The sequence below is a fragment of the Neomonachus schauinslandi genome, chromosome 3 (genome assembly GCF_002201575.2).
Source record: "Neomonachus schauinslandi chromosome 3, ASM220157v2, whole genome shotgun sequence".
In the NCBI taxonomy this organism is placed as follows: Eukaryota; Metazoa; Chordata; class Mammalia; order Carnivora; family Phocidae; genus Neomonachus; species Neomonachus schauinslandi.
In genome coordinates, this window is record NC_058405.1 from 107,954,931 (window position 1) to 107,981,566 (window position 26,636).

At 36.2% G+C, this 26,636-nt stretch overlaps 1 protein-coding gene across 1 annotated transcript in view; it reads left to right on the plus strand.

Annotated features, from left to right (window-relative positions):
• Nucleotides 1-26,636, plus strand: part of ARHGAP15 (Rho GTPase activating protein 15) — a 606,659-nt gene that overhangs the window by 347,150 nt on the left and 232,873 nt on the right. The window contains exon 9 of the mRNA XM_021695830.1: nucleotides 8,481-8,603. Within this exon, the coding sequence (XP_021551505.1) occupies nucleotides 8,481-8,603 (123 nt within the window). The remainder of the gene's footprint in view (nucleotides 1-8,480; nucleotides 8,604-26,636) is intronic.

The following is a 26,636-nucleotide window of genomic DNA, read 5'->3' on the forward strand; positions in this document are numbered from 1 at the left end:
TATTTCTACTACATGGTGCCTTTTGTCTGGATTAATGCCCTGTATCATTGTTTTTTTCCTTTTTTAGTCATTTCCCTTTCAAAATCAGCTACCGCCTTAGCTCAGTAACCACTTACTTTACAAATTTATCAAAGTTTTGAACAAGTGACAAAGTTTTACTGACACCGTATCAAGTCATAAAAAGACAAGGGAAAATACCTAGTCAATAGAAGATGATCTGAATCTTTACATCTTATGCTGCATCTGATTCCATTTCAGGAAAAAAAATGTTATCATTTGTCTTTACACACACTATAGATTTTTGCTATTTAAGTATATTTTCTCTTTGTTCTTTCCCTTTTTTTTTCCTGACTATGTAGTATTTTCATAACCTTTGAAGCAAATATCTTTTCCAACTCTGGTTCACAAAAAGAAACCAGATAGACTTAAAATTGAAGGCACATTACATCTGCGGTACTATTACTCAATATTTGCACTACAGAATTGAAGTTAGCATCATCATCACCATATCATCAAGAAAGTTATATAATTCAAAGCTATATACTAAAGAATTTAAACAAAAGCACTGACTCACACTATAGAAATACATTATCAACCTAGACACATCTCAGAAATATTATCAGCAAAATAAAAATATTAGGCCTATACATGAAAGACAATGATGATTTACATCATAGACAGATGAATGCATTAGAAGTGGAACACACGGATACATCTATTACTGAGAAAAACAGTCATGGAATTTCCATAAGGCTGAATGACAGGGACATGACAGTAAACTGCCGGCTCTTTATCGACACTGAGAATGGAAAAATATGGTTAGATTTGACCATTTAAACTAGATAATTTGGTCTAAAAGTAAACGTTTTTCATTGTGTGAATTCTCACTTTAAATTGGGTGGATAGCATAACGATGAATCATTGGATAGATACCATCCACATACCCTTCTGTTTCGAACTTATCATTTATTTTGTATTCCTACAATATCTAAGTGGGAATTAAGTGGTTAAAACAAAGCACTGCTGTTAAAATGCTCCACATTCCCTCTTCCAATTATTTCCAGATTTATTTGTGATTTGTGTTTCAAGTAAGTCACTTAAAGTTTCAATAATTTAGTTTCTCAGGCTACAAGTTGGGGGTTGAAATTATGACTACTGTTTACATTGAGCATGTGAAAGCAAGAGATATGAAATGACCAACAGTTTAGTAAGCCCAAACTTACCCTTTCTGCCCACTCTGACACAGGGAGTAACATGCATAGTTTTGCAAGCTCTAAAACCACATGCCGGAGAGGGCAAAGCGGTATGTATATGTTATATCTGCATGAATTAGCACAAGCGTGTATGCCCTCTAAAGGAATCAGGCAGGAGGCGGAAAAGAAATTTTTTAAACTTGATTTCTCTTTTCAATCAATTTTGGGTAAGGCGTTCTTGTTTCCGTAAGTTAGGAAGTGGTACAACAGGTCAATTCCTGATGCAAGAAGGTCATAATTGGAAAACATGAGTGGAGACAATTCAGAACTTTGTTATGTAATCCATGTGATGGTTGGAGAAGTGTTTTTGAAATATCTTGGGATTAAGAGCCTGATATAACCTTATTTTGTCATTTCTTTCTTGATCTCCGTCCCTGGACACTTCGGTGCGGTAAGATGATTGTTAACTGCCACCAGCTTTGCCCTGAACATCTTCCTAGACTCACAGTGTTGGGAGCTCTCAGCTACTAATACAACTATCTATCTATCTACACCTGATGTCGATCCCTATGTAAAACCTCACCAAAAAAGTGACAAGTAGCCTAGAAAGTTGTTTGTAATAGCATTTCCTTTAGCAACATTTCTGAAACGTTAGCTCTCCAGTATTTCCAAATTAAAAACAAATAATAACAGCATGTAAGTGTAACATGGGAATACCGTGAAAACAGCAGTTTGGCAGGAAAAGGGGATATTTCAAAATAAGGTCCCGAGCAAGAAAAATTCTGGCAGATGCACAATTCTGGATCATACTATCCAAACCGTTGGACTCTGGAAAAATTTGAGGGTTTTCTTTTGTGGTTCTCATCTCTTAATAGAATAGTAGTGAATGTTCATCGTCCAAACGGTGCTGATTCCCCATCTCATTACTAAAGTTGAAAAATAAATATACAAAGGGCACTCCTTACAATAAGCTTTCCCACCCCTAGAGGTGGTTTTAACACCATAATGGCTGTGTCGGGTATAAAATGTGTGTTGTGCAAATGCCTATTCTCATATGCGGTAATATTTATTGAAGATCGTCTTAAAAAGCCCCCAATCCTTGGGGTGGGCATGGCATAACATATAGAGAAGTTGAATCGCTGTGTTACACACCTGAAACGAATGTAAAATTGTGTGTCAACTGCACTCAAATTAATTAAAAAAAAAAAAAAGCCCTGGATTCGAACTATTCTTTGGTGTGAGCAGCTTTTCTCTCAATGGGTTCAGAATGGTGCTCAAAGCTAATGCCTTTGGCCTGTGTATTGAGACTTAAATTGTATATTGTTATTGAAGATTCTTAGGCTTTCAAAAATATTCCGTTTGGGTTTAGAAGAAAAGATCACCCATCAATGGAAAAAAAGAGAGGAAAGCATAAAGGAAATAAAAGTAAATTCTAGAATACCTGGAAAGCTAATCCAATTCAGGTTAACTTTTTGTGGAGATAAAAATATGTAGAATTAAGAATGATTCCTCTGTAAATCAGATTAAATGCCTTAGCATTTAAACCCATATCGCTTTAGTCTCTTTTCATTTTTGAATAAAAAGTTTAAATGGGAATGGAAAAAAACCTGCTCATTGGCTTAACATAAATCTTTAAATTGCAGTTAACTTCACCCTCAAAAAGTAGTTGAATCTCTGAGGAAAAAGAAAAGGCTGAATTCTATTTTTCATAAATGATGGATTATTGTACCACACTGTGTATTTTCCAGTAAAGTGTCCTTTTATTTGCACTGTGTGATTACAAGTTTCTAAAAGTATGTGTGGGGTCACTTGGGTGCTGTGGGAAAATGGAAGGAACACTGTTCTGTTAAAATCAGTAGTGAAATCAGAAGCAAACTATGTCCTGATTATCATAGGCATGTGTTTAAATTTTGCCTTCCTTAATTGGTGATGTTGTATATACTTAAAATGAACAATTTGGCAAGTTTTTCTCCCTTGACAACAGAAAAGCATAAACTGTTTTATAAGTTTGGCTGTAAAAATCAGATTTGTAAACCACCATATTCAAAGACTTTTACTGCTGTTTACAGGGACCCCATGATGGACTTTGCTTTATAACCATGTGCTTTTTACATTTTTAGTTTGTGTTTATAGCGCTTTCAAGTTATTTGCTTAATAAAAAGTATGCCATATATTATAGTCATCTATTGACTTTAACTTCTGCATTACTCTTCTTAGAACAAAATGAGTGGAATGAGTGATGGTAAAAGTCTTGTAATTTGACTTGTCATTCGAGGATAATTATTTATGGCATCAGGAAATAGAAGTGGACACTCTAGTCTGTCTCCAGGAAAGTCATCATTAGAGGCCACTTTGGAGAATTGGGCTGTGTTAAAACCAGTGTGATCACACCCAAGACCCTGCTACTTTCTCAGTGTTTTGTGAGAAGGAAATAAGACAGAGCATTTAAAAATTTTTTTTCATGTTCTTTGGAAAACCGATGCACCTTACATGTATGTCTCACATGTAGAGCCAGATGATGGTATTGAAAACAGTATATATGTTTTATATTTTATATATAAAATATTTTGCATATATTTCATAAGTATTTTATATATTTTATATATAATATTATAAAGGTAAATATATAAAACATATAAACATAATATATAAATATATATTTATACAATTATGTAAATATTTCCATTAAATGTTTCTATATTTAAATATATATTTATTCATATATATTTGAATATATATTTATATATAAGTATATAATAATATGTAAAACATACAAAATATAAAATATATCAGTATATTTTATGTTTATATATAATATATACTTTCATATTTTAATATTTTTATACTTTATATATTTAAAATTATATAATATACAAATATTATATATATATATATATAAAATTAAGAATACTATCACCAGAGTACCTAAGGGATTCTGAAAGATACAACTCACTATAGAATTATTTTCATAATCTTGCATCTATACTGTATGTATTTTCTAATCACATCATTTTAACTAGCTCTAAAAAGGCAAGAAAAATGCCTCCTTTGATTCTGTATTTCTTTCCATTTCATGGAAAGTGACAAGATTTTGAGGTGAGACTAGAAATAGAAAATATTACCTTTGGTAACCTGTGAAAATTTAGATTGATTAGGCCATATTATTTCAAAAACAGGCTTGAGACCAAAGTTACCCTGAGGAAGATTTTTTTTTCTGAAGGATGTTAAGTGTTTGTTTCTTCAGCCTCCAATACTAGAACCCAGACCATGGGGCTTTGATAGAGCTATCGTGTGAAGCAGATCATATACAACTAGTGGTCACTGCAGTGACTGGACCCAGATAAAAATTGATAGGATATGATAGTATATCCATAGTATATACGTAGTATATTAAGATGCTCAGAATGACTCTTTCAATCATACAATATCAGGTTAATGCCTTATAGTCATGGTCCTATAAAAGCATTTGTTGCTTGCACGGGTTCTCAGGGCACTTGTTGTTTTTCCAAAATGATCTGAGGTCAATTCCTCATCTAAGATCCCTAAGTCATGTACTTCACACCCTGCCGTATTATAATTACATAGGCCATATGCATTTTTATCCAAAATAGTTAAATCCAGCACTGCCATGTATATACTAGGTAGTCAATTTGTGTTTGTTTGCCATTTTCATCATCTAGTATCACTGTCCAGAAATATAATGTGAGCCACATGTGTAATTTAAAATCTTCTCATAGTCACATTTTAAAAAGCAACAAGAGGGCGCCTGGGTGGCTCAGTTGGTTGAGCGACTGCCTTCGGCTCAGGTCATGATCCTGGAGTCCCTGGATCGAGTCCCGCATCGGGGTCCCTGCTTGGCGAGGAGCCTGCTTCTCCCTCTAACCCTCCCCCCCTCTCATGTACTCTCTCTCTCTCATTCTCTCATTCTCGCTCTCTCAAATAAATAAATAAAGCTTTAAAAAAAATAATAAAATCTCATAGTCATATTTTAAAAAGCAACAAGAAATACGTTCTAATAATATATTAATTTTAATAATATATTTATTTACCAACAATATCTAAAACATTATTATTTCAACCTCTGGCACAGCCTTCATTTCAAGTGCCCATCAGCCCCAAGTGACTAGTGGCTACCATGTTGGACAGCACAGGTCTAAAGCAGTGCTTCTTAATTTTAAATTCAGATACACATGGAAATAATATTCGTACAGCCCACTGGAGTGAATGGGTAGGATGGCTCATAGCCAACAGCAGCTGCCCCCGGGGCTCAGGCTGCATTGTTCCTACTCAATTACCCTGAGTGCTGAGGGTATCTGTAACTCGAACCCTGTAACACTGGTATGCCAGTTGGCAATCTCTGGTCTACAGCAGTGGTTCCCAGCCTCTTCAAGTGATAGACCCATTGAGCCTCCTCCCATGATAGTGATTGTACTTTTATAACCAATTCCTTTACTATATAGATAGCAGTTAGATACTAGGTAGGCGATAGATCAGATATATATGTTTTATATATATATAATATGAATATATACATAATATAAATGTAACATGTAAATATATATATATATACTGTTTATATATGCTATTTACTATTTACTATATATTATATATACTACACATACTATATATACTTTGTACTGTCTATACTATATATGTTATAGCAGATAGATACCAGATAGATGATAGATCAGATATGTATGTTTTATATATAAAATATAATATAAATATATATACAGTATTTATTATATACACACACACTATATATATACATGATTTGTAAAGAGATATATTATTAAAAAAATATTTTTTCTTTTTTTTTTTTTTTTTTGCTTTTCACAGTTTCTTTACGTTTTCTCAGTGTGTGAGCAGACCTTCCATCACCAGTAAATGAGAACTTAAACAGATCCTGTAACTTTTCAGTTTAAGGCAGTAATCCTCAACAGGGAGCAATTTCCCCTCCACCACCCCCCCCCCCCGCAAGGAGACATTTGGCAATGTCTAGAGACATTTTTGATTGTCATAATGAGGAGAGGGTCCTACTGGCCTATTGTGAATAGAAGCCTGAAAGGCTTCTCAACATCCTACTCCTTCTGCACAGGACAGCCCCTTATTACAATAAAGAATTGTCTAGCTTAAAATGTCAATGGTGCCAGGATTTAGAACCCTGCTTTAAGGTAATAGAAAATATTATGGTCCAGGTAACTGGCAAGTATTATCTCAATTCACTATTTAATAGTACCTAATCCCGTGTGATAAACAAGACTCTGAACTTAATTTAAAACTAAAATTCCAGGGGTGCCTGGTGGCTCAGTTGGTTAAGCGTCTGCCTTCAGCTCAGGTCATGGTCCCAGGGTCCTGGGATGGAACCCTACATCAGGCTCCCTGCTCAGGGGGGAGCCTGCTTCTTCCTCTCCTCCCCACTCATGCTCTCTCTCGTTGTCTCTGTCTCTGTCTCTCTCAAACAAATAAATAAATTAAATTAAATTAAAACTCCACTCTTCAGCTAGCTGGGAGGAAGGCAAGATGTTTTCCTCTTTCTGTCCTTAGCTTTACGCTTTACTCCAAATCCCCACCTTGCTAACATGTTTGCAATACTTTGTGGTCAAAGCTAGGGGCAGGAGGATGCAAAAATGTTCTTATTTGACCGCCATAAGAAGGTTTCTCACACTCTGGGCCAGGTAGACTTTTATAGCAGATGTTTTCCTGGAGGCACTTTTGTGGGTTCTTTGGAGACCCCATAAAGAACATTTGACTTCAAGTCCTCTAATTCAGGCAATTTATTTTCTTCCAGTTGCACGTCTCTCCTGTCTTTCTCTTTTTTTCTTCTGAGATCCTCAGAAGGGGCTAGGATGGTTCATGTCTAGCTCTCATACAACGATAACTTAGCAAATGTTTTATACCCCCTAGCTACTGAGCTCTTGATATTTTTTTTTTCGCTTTCCATTCTTTCACCAATACTCCAATAAATAAGAATACCAGATAAAATTCTTATGAGACTGTTCCCATATCCAACCTTGACCTTGGACAAGTTACTTAACCTCTTTGTCTCAGCTTCTTCATCTCTAAAATGGGTAGAATTATTTTACATACCTCAAAAGATCATTGTGAGTGTTGATCCAACAAATACTGAGTGAACATTTACATTACATGCTAAACAATGCTTGAGGTATTGGGGAGACATTAGTGAACAACATTTAGACAAGTTTACAAAAATCCCTGCCCACAGGGAGCTTACATTGCAGTAGAATTAAGTTAAATCATGTTAGATGCTTAGGAAAGTATCAAGCATGTAGTAAGGTCTCAATATATTTTACATACATTATTGTTAACCCAATTGAATGATTGGTTTATTCTGAAATATGATTTAAGAGGAAAAGAGTCTCTACGTACTTAAGAAAGTGCCCCCAATCCTCTCATTATGTCAACAATTGGGTTAAGACAAGAGAGGGCCCTGTCAAGATCTATTTATCTATAAGAGACAATGAATTCTTACCAGTCACTAATAATAAGATACCTTGAATGTATTTAGACTCAATACTTAATGAAGGTCCAGACCTTAAGTGTTATGTTCATCATGGAATTCACAGCCTTTAGCGTGGAGGCTGATGATCAGTAAACATTCAGCTAATATTTGTTCAGGAATGAATTTGACACACACCTAAGTTTGAAGATAGAGCTTAGGATAGGAAGCTGAGGATAGGGGGCCAGTGAAGACATGGAAAAAGTCTAAGCAAATTTGTTTCAGAATTTCACCTAGAACTGGCGGTAATTTCACATCAATAAGAAAAATAAGAAATATCTGCTTCAGAAAAAGAAATCACTTTGAGTTAACATAAAAAAAGAAGATTGACAAAATTATTTGGGCCGGCAGGATGTTGGAAAATGACTGAATTACCTACAGGCAGTATAGAATCATAATTAGTTGAAATGAACAAGTCTAAGAGTTTTTTCCTTTAATTTAGATGAATTTTTCTTTGACCTTAATTCTGTGTATAGATACAGATAGGTGGAATTATGCAGATAAAGGTTATCATGTTAAATCTGAGCAAATGAAAGTGAAAATAAATTGTGAATGTATAGAACTAACCACATTCTCATTGCACATTCATGTGGCAACGGAGCTAATATTTTCATACAGGCAAATTTTTACTCATACTCTGTGTCTAAACAGAAGGGCTTGAGCTATTAATTCCGGTATTTCCATAACTACTGCTTTCTATTCGTATTTGAATAAAGTAATAATCATAAAGGAGAAATTTACCAAAATCTTTTTTTTTTAATCTCCAGTGTTCAGACTGCATCATAGTGCTTCCGATACAAGTGACAAAAACCGAGTTAAAAACAGATTAAAGAAGTTTATCACCCGAAGACCTTCCCTGAAAACTCTGCAAGAAAAGGGACTTATTAAAGGTATAGGACGTCTTATACTTTTGCTGTAACAGTGATAAATGAATATGCCTCTGTGTCCGTAGCTATTCAGCTCTAAAGAAATATTAGGATATTTTATTCTTTTTAGGTTGCTTATTGAATGTTCTGCTCTACAACAAAGAAAAAAAAAAAAAAACTGTTGTCCAGAAAACTAATCCTGAGAAAATAAAGTTTGTAGCACAGTATCATTGAAAACAATACCTAGTTTTGCCTTCAGTGGAGCTGGGCTCTGCCCCAGGGAGCAGAGGAAGGTATCCTGGTGGCCCATTAGAATGAACCCATGTCACCATGTGCCTGGACAATACAGGTGCACACCTATTGTCCCAGCATGCTTAATAACAGCAGCCCTTTTCACTCTCAGATGTGGCCTGATTTGGATAATAAGTTACCTGATCACCTTAGTCATAGTCTGAAGTGAGTGCAAGGAAGAAAGTCCAAGATAAACTAGTGTCATGAAAATTTATGGATTTGGGAACTGGGGAACTAAAAGCTCAATCTAACTTGAAATAAGTAGGTACTTTTGCAAATGTATCTAAAGTAAAGAACAAAATATTCTAGACTACCCTAGTCACCACAATAGAAAAACATAGACTCTGGCACTAAGACTAATCAGAATTCAGACCTTGGTTCTACCACTCACTCATGTTGACATTGAACAAGTTATGACCTCTCTGAAGATCAGATACCTCATCTGTTAAATGGGGATACTTACACCCACCACTGAGAGGGCCATTGAGAGAAACATGAGATAATCCATGTAAAGCATTTAATAGAGTTTCTGGAACATAAGTATTCAATAAATGTTCTCTGCTCTTAATGCTATTATTATTCACTACCGCCATTTCTCTTATGGCGCCAAGGGGATGAGAAAGAATGAATGGATACATAGAACCCGTGATAAAGTAGATTTCTATAACTGGAAATCACTTATAAATCACACAGGTAAAATGTATTATTTTCCTAACAAGAAACCATATGCATCAAGTCCATTGTTTCCCCCCCACCTTTTTTTAAATTTTCTAGCAGATAGATATATTTTGAAAAGTGAATATAAGAAGAAATTTGAAAATGGGCTAAGATACTAAGATTAATTCTGAGAACAAAACTGGAAGACTGATCCTTATGGGAGTCAAAAGGTTATTTAATACCCAGTCATTTCTCAGGAACAGGGCAAAACAGATCTTAATATTTTCAGCAATACTTAGCATAAGAATTATTTAGATGGGTTATAATAACTGTCTGACCTACCCATTTCAGTCCATTTTTAAGCAGGAGAAGTTACAACAAGAATCATCTGGCATTTTGAACCAATTGTGGAAGGTGAAGTTTTATGAAGCATGAACATACATATCACTAATGAAGTGGAAAATCCTTAGAATGTAAACATTTGGGGGTCGAACTAGCACTTGCTTTGAATCAGGCTTTCCTCAGACTTTTACACTGAAGATGTCCTTTCCAGGGCCACTGACAGTATTGGATCCTCTAGAGATTCAACTTCATATAATAAGATACCAATACCTTCAGTTCTGTCTGAGAATGCACCCCATCGGTTATCATTTTCTTTGAGAGGATTCTGTTGCAGGTTATCTGCCACTTTGGAAAAAATAGAAAACCAAATTAGTAGCCCAAACAATCCCAATTTGACATAAAGTCCAAATTTTTCATGACTATGGCAAAATGAAAAGGGTTTTAATTCAGTGGCAGGGTCTGGCCCCAATCAAAATGCTAAAGAATTCGCAACTACAGTGCTCCAGCAGTGGTCTCAGAAAGCAGCGGAGGGCCTGGATGCCTCATGCAGTTTTCATACCGACGTCATGGAACCACTGAACACACTCCGATGTGTACATTTCCTATCTTAGAGCTCCATTAAATTTCCACCATAGCTGACCAATGAGTCAGTATTCATTAGTAGGGCTATGGAAAATCTATGTGAAATTCTGATTTGATAAGCTTCCATTGTTGTCTTCAGTGGAATTTTCTTCCAAATACAGATCAAGTTATGCAAATATAATCACTTCTTGGGCTTGTTTCAGTTTTAACTGTGAATTTTTAAAAAGCGTTTACTGATTTTTTTTTCTCTTCACTGAGTAAAAAGCATTAAAACAATTTTTAAAAATATAAGCCCAGTCAAATTTAGAACTTTAAGTCTATTTTCTCAGCATACTTAAGTCAAAGACTTCGAAAAAGCAATGAAATCGGTGTTTTTGATCAGTTACGAAAAATTATATAAAATCAATGAAAGATTAATGGTTAAATGGTTTCTCCAAGTGAAATGACTTAACTCTTTCAAGAAGAATTACTCAGAAAGAGAGAGAACAGTCTTTAAAATTGTCCTCAGGGTACCTGCCCACAAGAATATATACCAAATTCTTTCGACTGTCTTATCTGCTAGATTTGGAATAAAGTCCTTCACAACAAGATTTCGGAAAGCTGGGGTGACAGTTGGTGTCTTAAAAGTGTGCTTCCTGTACCTCTGAAACAAATAATACATTATATGTTAAAAAAAAAAAAAAGAAAATAGTAGGAAGGGAAAAATGAAGGGGGGGAAATCAGAGGAGGAGACGAACCATGAGAGACTATGGACTCCAGGAAACAAACTGAAGGTTCTAGAGGGGAGGGGGTGGGGGAGGGGCTAGCCTGGTGATGGGTATTAAAGAGGGCACGTATTGAATGGAGCACTGGGTGTTATACGCAAACAACGAATCATGGAACACTACATCAAAAAAAATAAATTAATAAAAAAAAAAAAAAAGTGTGCTTCCTGACACCTGGGAGGGACTCTGCAGGGCCATAGCCCCCTTTCAAACAGTTTCTTACTCCTTTATGTAATGCTGCCAACAGGTTGAGAGGCCTGAGCTTTGAATTCAGCCAGCCTTTGGAGCAGGAAGAGCTGTGCCTTCTTGACTTTATAATGCCCAGCAGAACAATATCCACAAAGTACTTTATGCGAAAAGAGAATTGTCCCGATACCACACTGTCTGGACTCAGACACAAACCCTTCCTTCAATATCTGTTTTTTGGACTCATGGAGACCTGGCCAATATGTGATTTCATTGGCTGGAAGCTAGATCTGGAAACAGTCCCTTGATGGGGCTGCATCTTCTACTTTCTTTAATATGACTAATGAGAAGGGTACATTATAATGTCAAAAAAGGCCCAGCCGATAGTTATGGATGATCACTCAATGGAAAGAAATCTTAATAGCTCAGGTGTGTGTAGGGTTCATTGCACCATGGCAGTGGTGGCTTCTGAAAAGCCTGCAATTTCTCCAGGTGCTTTCACATTTGCCAAGGGAGTGGCAAGTGCCTTTTAAATGTGTGAGTTTATTGCATTGAGCATCTCATCAGAAATAAAACTTGAAACTGTTGAATATGTAAATGATAGGCAAGAGGGTACATTTTAGGGTGGTAGGTGTGTTTGTACATATTTTCTGCTTGGTTTTGGAACTGAAGTAACAGCTCGTTATAAAGTGTCAGCCAAACTACCTTATATAATCTTTCAAATAACAGCACTGACATCCAAGAATAGAAAACACTCAGCAATGCAATTTCTAGAAAGGATAACAATTGTTTTTTTTGCTTTTTTTTTTTTTTAGGAGCAACTAGTATTTCCTTATATAAAAATGATAGAATTAGAGAGGATTGTGTTTAGAAAGTAGTTTCTTTCATCTTCATGTGGATAAAACCATAATGGATGGTATTAGTAGAAATTGAAAGTAATGCTGTACTACTTTATTTTGTAATCACTATATTATAAAAGAAACAACCTGCTTAAAGACTCAATATTATGCTTCCAGGATTTAGGATGAAAAGCAAGGCTTTCCTGCCTCATCCCAGTTTTACTCCTTATGGGGCACCACTTGGCACCATTTCTTTTTGTAGAATAGTAGTTCTGGTGGTTGACTCCATAACTTATGTTACTATTATTTGGGGTAGAGGTCAGTTAGTTTTTGTCAATATCTTCCTTATCTTTAAAGTCATAATGTCTTGACTTATCAAGCTTAGATGTTATCTCAGATTTCTTTTACGATGGACATGAATTTGACTTGATTAAACCAGACCTCACTTACCTGGCCCTATTCCTCCCCAAATACTCACAGTCAAATAGAGCAGGTCTTGCTCTTTTCCATGGCTTTCTCTGGAACATCCAAAGTACTTAAATCTCTATTTACTGTTCTAGTAACCATGGAAAACTGAGACTTAGTGTCTGCATTGAGGAGACAAGAAAGACAAGAAGTTTAGTGTCCTTTCCCCTCTCATCTCCTCTGCCTTTGCTATTGTAATTCTTACTTCTACATCATAAAAAACTCATTATTTCACAGATTTCTATAATTATGACTCATTTATAGGTTGATTCTAAAAGTTAAAAACCAAAACCAGCAATCGTACAATTACAATTATATAAGATTGCTTACTGCAGCTCCAAGTACTAGACTTTGTTCTCTGTTCTTATAATATGACCTCTGTGATCTGTAAAGAGGAATCCCCCTTGATCATGATGAAAAAGACTCTTTTTTTTTATATTTGAAGGTTGCTTTGGTACATTTATGCTGTTTCACCATCACAATCAGGTCCTTCATTTCCTCCCCACATTTTGGATCTAAATGTGAAGAAAATCAGGCAGCTGCATTTACTTTATATTGATCATGTAAATATTATGGAATCGCTGACCAAGTCACGTGCCAGATTTGGATTAACATATCCATGGGTTCAATGTTATGACTTAATGGGCCACACAAATTACAATGTTCTTATTTTTTTTAAGTTTTTATTTTAATTTCAGTTAGTTAACATGCAGTGTTATATTAGTTTCAGGTGTACAATATAGAAATTCAGACCTTCCATACATCGCCCTGTCCTCATCACAAGTGCCCTCGTTAATCCCCATTACCTATTTCACCCATCCCTCCACCCTCTGGTAACCATCAGTTTGTTCTCTATAGGTAAGAATCTATTTCTTGGTTTGTCTCTCTTTCTCTCTCTCTTTATAATATTCTTATTTTTTAAAGTTTATGGTTCATCACTTCCTTAAATCATGCTATTTTTTAGTTTGATACATTTTTTTATTGTAAATTTCTCATACAGATACTAGTCTGTGACTCCTTGTTCCCCCACCACCCACCAGAATATCTTCTAAACTCCTTCCATCACCTTACTCCACTTTGGATTGGTTGCATTTCAGGTTTCACCTTTATCACCCTCTGATTCTCTTTTACTGAACTTCTCAATTGTATTCATTGTCTTCCGAATCCATGCCTTCTCTTTCTTGCTTTAATTCCTTCTATTACTATGTAACAGCCTCTGATAACTCATTTAGAAAACATGAGAACTTGATTGTCTAAAAATATCTTCAGTATGTCCACATACTTGATCAATAGTGTAGTTGGTCATAAAATTCCATTGCTTCTAGAATACAGAGTTGCAGTTTTCATTCTTACTCTTGTTATTTTGAATATTTTTCTTTCAGAATCATTGGGATTTTTTGTCTTTATTTTGAGATTCTGTAATCAAGATAATGTATATAGTTGGCAGAATTTAAAAACATTTATTCTGCTTAGCACTCAACTCAAAGAATTATGTTTTTTTTTTTCTCTTTATCACTATGTTGATAAGTTCCTCCCATCAGTTTTCTCTGGTTCTTCTTTTGGGATCTTTACGATAGGAATATTAGAGCATCAGGATTTATTTTTCTCATACTCTGGAAGAATTCTCAATTGAACTCCCCTTGTCTTTATTAATTTATTTTAACTTTAGCAATTATATTTTCAATTTGCTAGTCTTTCTTATTCTCAATTTCTTTTTTTGCATATCCCACTTACTCAAATGCCCTGAGGGTAGAAACTTTGTTGACGTCGTTACTCCCAAACCTAATAGTGAGGATGGCACTTGGCAGTTAGCACTCAATAAATATTAATTAATTGAATAATTGGAAAAAAGCAGAAAATAAATTGTCTTTTTCTAACTTATCCACAAATATAAATAAAAATTTGTTATTGTTTTTTGAACTTTCTTTTTATTTTTGATTTTAAGATGTTCTCTCCTGCTCTTTAAATCTGCAATTTTATCTAGGTACATTTGTCTCATTCTACTTCTATCACATTAGTGACTTAGCCCAAATGTCTGGTGGGCAATGGTGGTTCATTCTTATTACAAAATAAGGCTCCACGAAGACTAGCTAAAGCTCTGTGTACATGGGTAGAGCTTGTCAGTAATATGGTTTTCCGTAGGGTGACGTGTAGGGACTCCCACACCTGCCTTAAACATCAAATATTTCCAAAGGATACAGAATGCCTTATATACTCTCGATAAACTTAATCAATCTTTACAGATGTTTGTGATGATAGAAACATTCCCACTCCATTTTACAATTCAGACAATTGAGTTTATTTGAAAGCACAGCAAATTTAGAATTTGACTAAGCTAGGTTTAAAGCTGGATTCTGCATTTTACCAGCTATATAACTTAATATTTTGTCACTGACTTTTTCATCTATGAAATTCACATTGTAAAATTTAAATGAGATGAAATATGGAAGAATTTTATACAGTGCCCAGCTTATCTTAATTGTTTAGCAATTTTCTTCCTTCCATCTTTCTTTCTTTCTTTTCATCTTCTGTTGCTTCCCTTTTTTCCCTCTTCTTTCCTTTCTTAGGTTTATGGAGCAAATTATGATCAAGATGGCCCTGGGACACCATTTTCTCAAGTATTCCTTTAAAATTTGGGAAAGCAATCCTGGCAAGTGTCAAGGAAAGGCAGTAGTAACTTGCTTACTTCAAGGCAAGTGCATAGATAATTTATGGTTGGCTCATATTTATCTTTTTGGTAATTTGCATCATGGTACTCTTTATACATAAATGGGCATGAGCTAATTTTCTTTTCTAGCTACACCCACTTACACAGTGTCATCTAATTGCTGGAACATTTAAGTAATTACCCACACAGACACAACTATTGTTTAAGGTTTCCCTCACATGAGAAAATAATGTCTTTGAAATTATAGTACTTTTATAAAATATGTCAATTATATCGAGAAGTAAAGAGAGATTTGCCATTCAAATTGCAGATACAAGTTATCAGCCCTAAACTTTCAACAGTCATCTTTATGAATAGCAAAATCATTGGGTTAAGAGGAAAGTATTTTTAAAATGATTTGTTAGAACTAATATATGACAGAGTAAGCTACCTGCCACATCGTTAATTTAAGCAAAACATTTATGAGCAACACTACAATATACCTTTGGGTATAGATATGCTCCAATTTTGCCACTTTATCAGTGTTAGTCTGAGAATAATTGTATTTGAATTTATATACTGGGGCATGGGTCTATCATTGCTTGGGCCTGAAATACTCCCACAACTTCCACAATATGCACTAATGTGCTTAAAAATATCTTGTAAATCTTCTTTTCTTTAAACTTCTTTACGGTTCGTAATTGAACTGTGATCCTTACATGTGAGCTATGTCATGATTTAATATTATCCAAAATTAATAGCCAACCTTAAGCTTCTTTATCTTGGCCTACAAGCTTCCTGGTTCCTTTGCATTTACAGTTCTCAGGCAGTTTCTGTTATTTAAAGGCTCTTGGGAGCAAATGTGTTGGTAATAGAGTACCACGTAGCTAGCTAGCTTTTGTTCAATAATAAAATACAGGTCACTGGGAGAGATGGCAAATATTGAGAAAAAAGTGCACCTGGGTAGCAGGTTAAGCCCATGTCTTTTAAAAGCCTGTTATTCAGGGAGGAAATGATCCAGGTCTTATGAGATATTAAAAGCAGAATAACTTTGAAGCAACAAGAGAAAAATGAGGTCCAGAAACGGGAGCGAATTAGGTAAGGGGAAAAAGAATGAGCCAGAATAATAAGTTGGTTTGTCTGTGGCTCAAGAACTTCCTTTCTTATGGAGAGAGACCTTTTACAAAGGCATTAGTTAGAATATAATATTTGAGATGATGACTTATATATAACCGATTTTTAATATCCACAAAATGTTTTTATCAATAATTTCCCAACATAATCTACTATATTTTGTGTATTTGTATATCATAATAATGCTAATAATAGTAATAATAATAATAATTCTCCTTTTTCCTTTCTTTAAATTATACTTCTTTCCCTTTGAGTCAAACCCTCAAAATCTTTTCCCATTTTTTTTTTAAGTAAGAGAAAAATGCCAAATAGTATCAGGCTTCAGCCCTAAAACTGACTGGATGCCTAATAATAGCCATGCTAAGTGCTGGGAATATAAGATGAATATGACCCAATTGATTCAAAACCACCATTTTAGCATTTTGTTTTTAGCCAATGGTCTCTAAAACCCATAATAATTCTTGCTATGGCAGTAGATGCTTGTTTTCATTTATTCCATGGACTATCTATCCTTAAAAGAATGCCCAGAGTTTTGGCCTACCCTATGAGGTTAGTCTAATCTTGGTGCCAGTTCGAAATACTGTCTTTAAGCCTTCCATTTTGAGGACTGACACGTTTCCATAAAATAAGAAGAAATAGGGCATGAGGACCAACAAGGAAACAATAACAAATACAGATGGGTTTCCTTTCATTAGAAAGGGGATCTATACCATGTTTTGGGCATACTCTGTGCTTTAACTCGTGTGTGTGTGTGTGTGTGTCTGTGTGTCTGTGTGTGTACAGATTGTAGAAAAGATACAAAATCTCCCCTTCCATCCCTGACACTGCACCAGCCAAAGTTTATATGTTCTTGGAAGCATATCCTCAACTCATTGCAGATGACCAAAAATCAAGCTAATGTGCTATTCCCTTCTTGTGTCAGGAGGCTGCTTCCCTCTGGAGAGGGCGTCTGTGACCATTTCGGTCCTCTAATCACACCCTAAATCTTCCCTCCATGAAACCACCTGAAGAGAAGAAAAAGATGCAGGGCATCAGTGTTCACAAGCATCCCCCTTTTTAAAGGTTAGCATTTATTATTGATACCCCGCTGTTCTCCAGCAGGTGTTCTCATACCACAGAGTTCCCTCATGACTCCTAAACCCGGCTTCACAGGCAGTAGAAGATTCTTCAGCTTAGTTCCTGTTAGCTTTGCAGGGCCTCCGTAGGCCCTACAAACTGTATCCAAAGCCACTGCTGCTATTCACTTTCTCCTTCGTAGTTTTTATAATTCTCCTGCTCACACAAAGTACTAGCTGGTGATTTCATTTTGTGGTGAGGTAGATAATTGAGGGAGAGGAAAACAGAATTTCATCGTGACCTAAAGATTGATAATTTGAACAAATGTATGAATAAATGTTTCATAGGCAGTGAGATGAATTGAATTTTCCATGGTGCTTGAGAAAGGAGGCCCCAGTCCTTTCTCATTCATGGTACAATTGAGATTTGAGTCCACATTATGTGCACATTGAATGTATCTCTAAGGATAGAATCTCTCAGAGCTCTCACAACCAGTATCTCCTCATCAGGGTCCACATTCAGCAGATGTGTGAACTGTTACAAGCACAGGAAATATTAATATCAACAATTCATTTTGACATATCCTAAGATTAAGATAGTGCTCTTTTATTTCCTTTAGTATCACTGACAGTTTGGCCTGCAAATCTTTTCCCTCAAATTCATGTCTCTTATAAATCAACAATATTCCACAAATTCCCAAGAGGAAGAAGAAAAAAAAGAACTGCATCACGTTTTTGGGGTGGGTGGTGGTAAATTTTGTTCCATATGAAAGTCTCCCTTTTGACTTGTTACCCTACCTGATTAGTAACATTAAAGTGTAACCATCCTCTCTGTAAAATTTAGTCATCAGAAAAATAACTCAGTGTTGCAAAAGTGCTATCTCAGCATTTTCTATTTTTCTTTGTGGGAAGGAGACAAGAGACCATATCAGAATTTGGATAATCGTAATTGGTGGTATGTCAGTGTTAGTCAAATTGCACTATGGAGAGGTATGTCTACCAACTTTTCTTTGAAAGTGACTGTATTGCCGTAAGTATGTTTTATCAAAGCATTTTCTGGGGCAACAGATCTGAAAACATAAACTTTATGTAGCATTGTTCTTCCTTAGATATTCCCCTTTAATATGTCTTTTCTTTTTGAAGATGAAATAAAAGTACATAAAAGAGTTCTGGGAATAGGCAGCTATATGTCGTAAACACCCTTCACTCCCCCTCGCCCAAGGCCCCCAGCCCCAGAAATTTGGAAATGATTTGATTGAAGTGATGACTGCCTTGATCTTGTTTGAATACTCCTCCTTCTTCATTGTCTTCTTCTCTCTATGGGAGGCAACAGCCCTGTCATGGAGTCACTCCTGGGAGAGAAAGAGGTATTTCAAGCAACCATATTTTCCAAACACAAAATTGAGACACATGGCCTGACAATGACATAATATTTGAAGTAGGTACTGTGTGCAAAGATCCAGAACATATGGTTGAAACAATTTTCTTATAAAAAGCAACTATTAAGACACGCTCTAGATTCTTATTCACAAAAGGCACATTCTTCCATCCCTTTTATTCTCATTTAGAAATATTACCCACAAATCAGAACACTGACCGGTTTGCCCTCAAACATGTTGCTTTGCCAGTGAGCGGAGCTCCCCGTTGACTGGAAAGTTAAATGCACAGCCATCAAGGAAGCAATGCAAACCAGACTGCCAAATATATTATGAATATGTTGCTCTTCTTTAAAATGCTAGTTGGTTTTTCATACTGGAGTATTGACTAACTGTCTGTGTTTGATGTATGGTTTACCAGCCTGATGTCGACTTATGGTTAGAGCTTAACTTGTTAGTTCTGCTTTTGCAGCCAATTCAGAATAACTACAGATGCCTCGAGATATTAAAATTGACTGCTCAAATGGACTCAGTGTGGGAGTTTCATTGGTTTTAAATTGATAACAGCTGAAAGAGTGAATGATTATAGTGTACATGGTCATAGGACACAGCTCTTTCATAGGAGCTCTTGTGAACAGACTCCCTTAGGGTGGGAATCTTTTCTTTCTTTTTATATTGTAGTTATTTCTAAGCAACCTTGGGTTAAATTTTAAAATTGCACAGGCGTATGCAGAAGCCTTCCGAAGAAATAATTCCAGCGAAACAGACAAATTTTGATGACGTGGGTTTCTATTCTGGAGGGAACATTTAAAGTTAAGTAGCATTCCATAAGGTGGTAATTGTGTCTATTTCCCAGGCATCTGAGTTAAATAAGCTGTATAGGAAGCATAAACTGTCATAATAGAAGGGTTGGAGTGTTGTGTACATCTCTTTCTTCAACTCACACAAACCAGAGCTCCAAAGTACCTTATCACAGATAAGTCAAACAAAGCCTCTTCTTTGCTTTCTTGTTCTCCTGGGAACAGTTATTATTGTTTTCATTATTTAAAAAGATGATCCGAACACTTTCTTCTCACACCGGAAAAAAAAGAACACAAAAGAGAAATGAGGAAACTTTTCTCCCCTCCTCAGATCAGCAACACTTATATAAAGAGGTTTTATGAAAATGCACTTTCACAATTTAATAGTAGCTTAGGGAAAAAGCCCAGTAAAGAAAAGAATTCAGAGAAACTTAAAGAAGTTTATAAGAAAGAAGTATCTGTTTATATATGCCTTCTCCAACTTATATTTTTTCCAAGAGTTCAGTGCCCTTACTACTTAATACTAGGACCTAACTCCATCCTATTTTCAGTTATCTCTAGCATTTTACCTTTGATATTCCATTATAAATATTAGAAGCATTTCATACAGCTAACTGATAGAAAACATCAATCTATAATAATAAGATTAAGTTGGGGTTTGTTGAAGAAATATAAAGCCACATATTAGGTACCTATTTCACATATTTATTTTTAAAAGAAAAAAACTGAAACCTTCTGCCCAGCTAGCGTATGCCAGACATGTAACAAATACCTAGTGCTAATGACAATCTGTGGAATTAGAGATTTATTTGACAATAACACCGACAATGCGTATGCTCAGACATGTAAGACAATCAAAATATAAAGGATGTTCTGACTGTAAAACTAAATAAGTCATATATATTCGGTCAATATTTATAAGAAAGTGTGTTATATATTTATTGCTCCAATTTTGCCCCAGATTCTAACCTGTGTACCTGGACTAAATCTTAAAATTACCCAATTTGATGCCTTTCTGAGATGCATATGGCCATTGAATCATGCTTTGTGTTGTGCTGGATAACTTACGTGGATAGCCAGCTAAGAGGCTGCTACAAGGATTGACATTTTCATAAGATCCAATTCCCTCAGAAATGTAAGAACACAAGAGAGAAATTTTCATTCTGCTTCAACAGTTGTTGAGCTCCAATTTTTTCATGATTTTCTTATCTACCCATATTAGACGGGAGGGAAATTTTAAAGGAGATGTCATCCAAGTTAAACACATGTGAAGGTCATTAACTTGAATATATCACTCCTAACTTGTCCCTTTGAACTTGGAACTCAAACTCATAGGAGGAAAAGAAAGGTTGGAGGGGAAGAGAACTGGCCTCCCTTAACCTCACAATGAAGGAATCTATCATGCAACTAGAGGCTGAGAAATAAGAAAGCAGATGGGCTGAAAAGAATATCTTGAGGTTATCTTAATATCTTGAGATTCCAGATAGTCTAAACTTCAGAAAAGCCATCACTCCCCCAGACTCCATCCTCATTTGCCCCACCTCATACCTTCATTTCCCGAATAGTAGAATACTGTGTTTACATCTTTCGTCATTCCACATTTCAAATGCACTGGGACCTTGAGCATGTGACAATTTTTCCATTAAAAAAAATTAATTAGCATAGGAGAACATTCAATATTGTGTAAAGAATTTGACAGGACCTCACTTAATGTTTTTAGAAACAATTAATATGTCAAAAGAGGAAGTAAGAGCCTGTTTTGGCTATAAATATGTTTATGTAATTACCAGTTGAAGAAGTCAAACATTTTAGGGAGAAAAAAAAAAAATAACAAGGTTAGGCCCTCTCTTCATCAAAAACAGAATTCCCGATGATGTCAGATATCTCAAATTCTCTAGCATATGTTCCCTTTATTCATGAACACACTCGCGTGCACGCCCTTTAACCAGAAAGATCACATATGTATAGTATGAATGAATAATCTTGAAGAAAAGTAATATTGGTTAGAAATACAATGCTGATCACACACAAGGAGAGACAGTCACATCTGTGTGAAGTTCTGTTCAACTCAAGATGCCACGGTAATATGGAGAAAGCATTCCAGTGGTGGTTGCGCAATATAGGAATAGAAGTATCCCAAGTGTGACGACACAGTGCCGCATACCAGGCACCACACTGGTGGTAGACATGGATGTCTCCTACTCTAGGACAAAACGGGAAGCAGAAGTTCTGTCCAGGGAGCTGCGGCCTCAGAAGAGACTGATGGGCAGGAGATGGATAGTGGGGAAAACAGGGATCTTGGTCCAGTCCCAGAAGGTGAAGAATAAATAGCCCATCCAAATAAAGTTGGGGATATGGAACACTCATTGTATTTGAGGAATTTTGGAGATGGTATTAAATACTTATGAGCAAAGTTTTAGCGGAAAGCACTTTCCTGTGATAACCCAAAGCCATCTGTTCCTACAATTAGTTAGTGTAGTATGAACATTACCAAAAGCCCAAAGGAAACTTCTGTCTCCCAGATGCAATTCTCTCAGTCAAGAGTCTGAGAGGCTGGCATGGACATGTGTGTTGAGCTTCAGTTTCACATACCAAGCTGGATCATAGACACTCATCTGAGATCTGCTAGAAGGAGTCTGTGCTAGTCGATTTGGCACACCATCTAGCGGCTAGAAGTGGTCTAAGCAACCTCTGCTAGAAAAGGTTCCCAGGCTGTTGCCCCCATTATCACCAGCCTAGAATCCTAGACTCCAAGAATATCTAACAAGAAATGCAGCTCCTTCTTGGGAAAAAGAGATACTTGAACACAAAACTGTACTTAGTTTTATAGATGTTTAAATATATAAAGAATGCTTGCAATAGTGAAATATATGAAAGACCATTTTCTTCATTGGATCTAGATACATATGGTGTGAAGTGATAAGGTGGTGGTGACAAGCTCTCCCTTGCTATTTGAAAGAGCTATATGCGTTCTATTTTACTCAGGAAAACAATGTATTGCAGCCATTAAGCCATAAAGATCACTGAATTTTGAAGTAGATCTGAAGTCTAGTCTTGGCTCTGCTACTTACTTGCTTTGAGAGTTTGGACAAGGTAATGAAATTTTCTGTCCTAACACTTTCCAGATAATACCTCTTACAATTGTTGATACTACACAAAGAACAATTAGCATAGCAAATAAGAACTATTAATTCTCATATTTTACTCTTAATTCTACTCTTTCTATGGCCTGGCATACTGCAAGCATTTCTCCTGAATGCAGAGTAGGTATTCTGAAAATTGCAAAAAAGATAAATCAGGGTGAGATTTTTGTGGCATCGCATTAATAAAGCCAACATGTGGAGCATTCTCTGTGCCTCACTTTGTGCTTGTAGCTTGGCGTGCACTCCCAAGTGATAAGGATGAAGGACAACTGTGCTTACATTTCTTTATGCTTTGATTGTTATTTCTATCACCTACTTATATTTATATATTCTTTAAATCACCATGTTCCAAGAGGATACAAAGATGCATAAAACAGAGTTTCCCACGAAATGAGTAAGGGAGATAAAGGTACAACAAATATGACATAATATATCAAATGTCAAATGCTTTAGGGACATTGAGGTCATGGATTTGGGGAAATTACAAGTGGGAAAAGTGTGAGAAAGATTCGTGTTTCCTTTATGCTGTGGTCTTTAAACTGAGTCTTGACTGTGAGCATTTGGACATGTGGAGAGCTCGTTGAGACATTCAAGGTGCATAATCGTAGGAAAGCATGAGAATGATGGTATGTCTGCAAAGGAAAGGGTTGGATGAGAAGTGTCTGTGGCAGGTATTTTGGGCAATGCAAGGAATTTGTACTTGATTTTATAGGCAATTTTATTATTCACTTAGTGCCCATTATCCATTTTTATTTATTTGGCAAACATTTATTGGGGACCTCCCATGTGGAAAACAATGGGCTGGATACTGGGCCCAGGAAGATGTATAAGATGCGATTCCTTCCTTCCAAGTTAGACACTTTAGCACTGCTTAGAAATATTCTACATCAAATAAAAAAAGCTCTTCCATACCCTGCAAACTTGTCTCCACTTTAGAAGACCAATGAAAAGACATATTAATGCTTTTTATCTAGTTTTACTTAATTCCTATATAACCACAGTGGGCCATGCCCCAGCAGCCTGTGGATATGAACGAGGTAACACAGATATTAAGGCACCAATATCATAAGTTGTGACACCCACTTGTATAACCATAGCAACTCTGGCTTTATCCTTCTCTAAGGTCTCCCTGGTTATTTCTGGGAGCACCTGGAATGTATTGCATTTGATACCCCATTACCTAAAAAATGCCCAAGGCAGGCGTCTCACCACAGCCATGTAGTCAGTATCTCCTGAGAGATGGACTCCTCACCTCCTCGGTACTGTCCAAGAGCTTCCAAATCTACAAAACCTTCCACATGCCAAACGGTTCCCTAAACCTCTGGTTCCCACAGCATTTTTAGATTCTCTCTGTCTCCAGAGCAAATGGGGAGACTGCTCTTCTCAGCCACCTTCATGTTTCACCTGGGGTGTTAGGACTTGAAGCAACAGCTCTTAGGCTAAATCTCAAAAAGTGAGAAAATGGCTTCTTCCCATTCCGTGTGAAGCCTTTTCCTCAAAAGAAGTCAGATCTACTCCCTGGGACTTAGCTGGGATACACGCACAACTTTGCCATCTCTCAGAATTCCCACTGACCCCCGCAAGCTCAAAATTCCTCTAAAATCACTGTCTTTTCACCCACTAATATCAACACTTCAATTTAGACGTCTGGATGGTGAACATCATTGCACTAATTTAGTAGGCAAACCCAACTGAGCTATTCCATTCCACCCTTACATGCACTCCTTCCCCCCAGTGGGAGGTCTGGTTAGCCAGAAAAGTAATATAAATAAAGGGTGTGCAATAAACCCAGAGAATGTGCGGTATACAAAGTGTATCTCACAATGAGATATCTATTTATTCAGTTCCGTGGGCAGCTTCGGGACAGGATAAGGTGTTTTAGAAGTGTTATTGCATAGTCACTTTCTAAAGGGAGGGCTGAAAAAAAAAAATAAGCGCTGAAAAAGAGAAACAGACTATATTTGACTGGAAGCCCAAAAGAGACAAAATGTTTCAGAAACATGTGCATCATGACCTACTAATTTAGGCTCATAACCTCCTCTCTCCAATTACATTCCTGGAAATGTTTGTTTGTTTGTTTGTTTGTTTTTCAATTTCTTTGCATAGAATAACCAGAGGACCACATTGTTCAGAGCTGCCAATGGGGAAGAGGCAGACCTGCGCAGAGCTTACACCACACCTCCACGGAGCTAGCCAACACTTCCAGAGAACCACGTGATTCCCCGGCTCTTAATATGGTTTATTATAAAATCCTTTACCTGCCTCAAAGCTCTTTTCATCAAAGCTGCTTTTAAGCTGAAGCTAAGGACCAAAGAATGCCTTTAACAGAATCCTGAAATAGCTTTTAACCCGAGGCTGAGGAGAGAAAGTGCTTTTAACCTAAAGTGCTTTCCTCTTAGGTACTTGAGCATGTACCTAGCACTCAGCATTAGTGGCTATGAGAACACCCTTAAGACCCAAATGAAAGAGACTCCATTATAGATATTCAAACCCGTTATATTAATATATTACAAGTAATATTTGAAATCATTAAGAAGTTTTACTCCAACTAAATTTGAATCTTTTCTTATTGAACTATGCATTCATGCAAATAAATTGAAGTCTTACCACCTGGGATTCTAACAAATCTATGCTGATATTAGGAAAAGTACAGTGTTCTTTCTAGATTTTACTTTAAATCAGAGAGAGCCAAAATTGCCACACCTTCTCTACCCTAAAAGAATCTCTCAACTTGTATCAGTCACTGAGTGATACTTCCAGCCTTAGTCCCTATTCGTTGGGCTGACAAGGTAAATGAAATCATTTAAAATTAATTCAATCAATTATCTGAGTAAATTTTATGGATCAAGTTTTCTCCCTCGACTTGTCACTCAAACAAATAAAAGTACTGATTTCACGACACACACGTTACCTGACTTACGTGGTTCAGCTTAACATTTTTCAACTTTATGATGGTGCAAGAGTGATATGCTTTCAGTAGAATCTGTGCTTCAAATTTTGAACTTTGACTTTTTTTCCTGGGCTAGCAATATGTGGTACTGGGCAGTGGCAGCTCCCAGTCAGCCATGTCATCATGAGGGTGAACAACCCATACACTTACAACATTCTGTACCCATACGGCCATTCAGTTTTTCACTTTCAGTATAGTATAGGATCAATTTACATGAGATAGTCAACACTTTATTATAACACAGGCTTTGTGTTAGGCGATTCTGCCCAACTGTAGGCTAACGTAAGCATTCTGAGCACGTTTAAGGTAAGCTGGGCTAAGCTATGATGCTCAGGAGGTTAGGTGTAGTAAATGCATTTTTGTCTTATATTTTCAACTGATGATGGGTTTATTGTGACATAATCCCATGGTAAATTGAGGAAGATGTGAGTAAAGTTCCTACTAAGTCAAGTAAGTAGACAATCTAATGATAAAAGTTTTAACTTCAGAATAATTACAGTAAGTTATGTGATTGAGCAATTGAATTTTATGGGCAGTTTCCTATTTTAAGAATATAAAGTATATCTAAATATGGGATAAGTTGGCAAAACTTGATGTCTTTGAATTTTATCCCCTTCTTCTTTTGCTAGTCCCCTCTGTAATTCCAATGAAATGAAGACAGGCAAACCCCAAACAGAAAATATCCTCAACCCAAAATGTAAATAATCAGTCTTTGCTAAACAAAAGTTAGCCATGTTAAGCATTCAAAACGCACTAAAGCAAACTAAACTGAAATATATTTCCCTCCAACTTACCTGATCATAGCACAAACTTTAGATAGAAATCA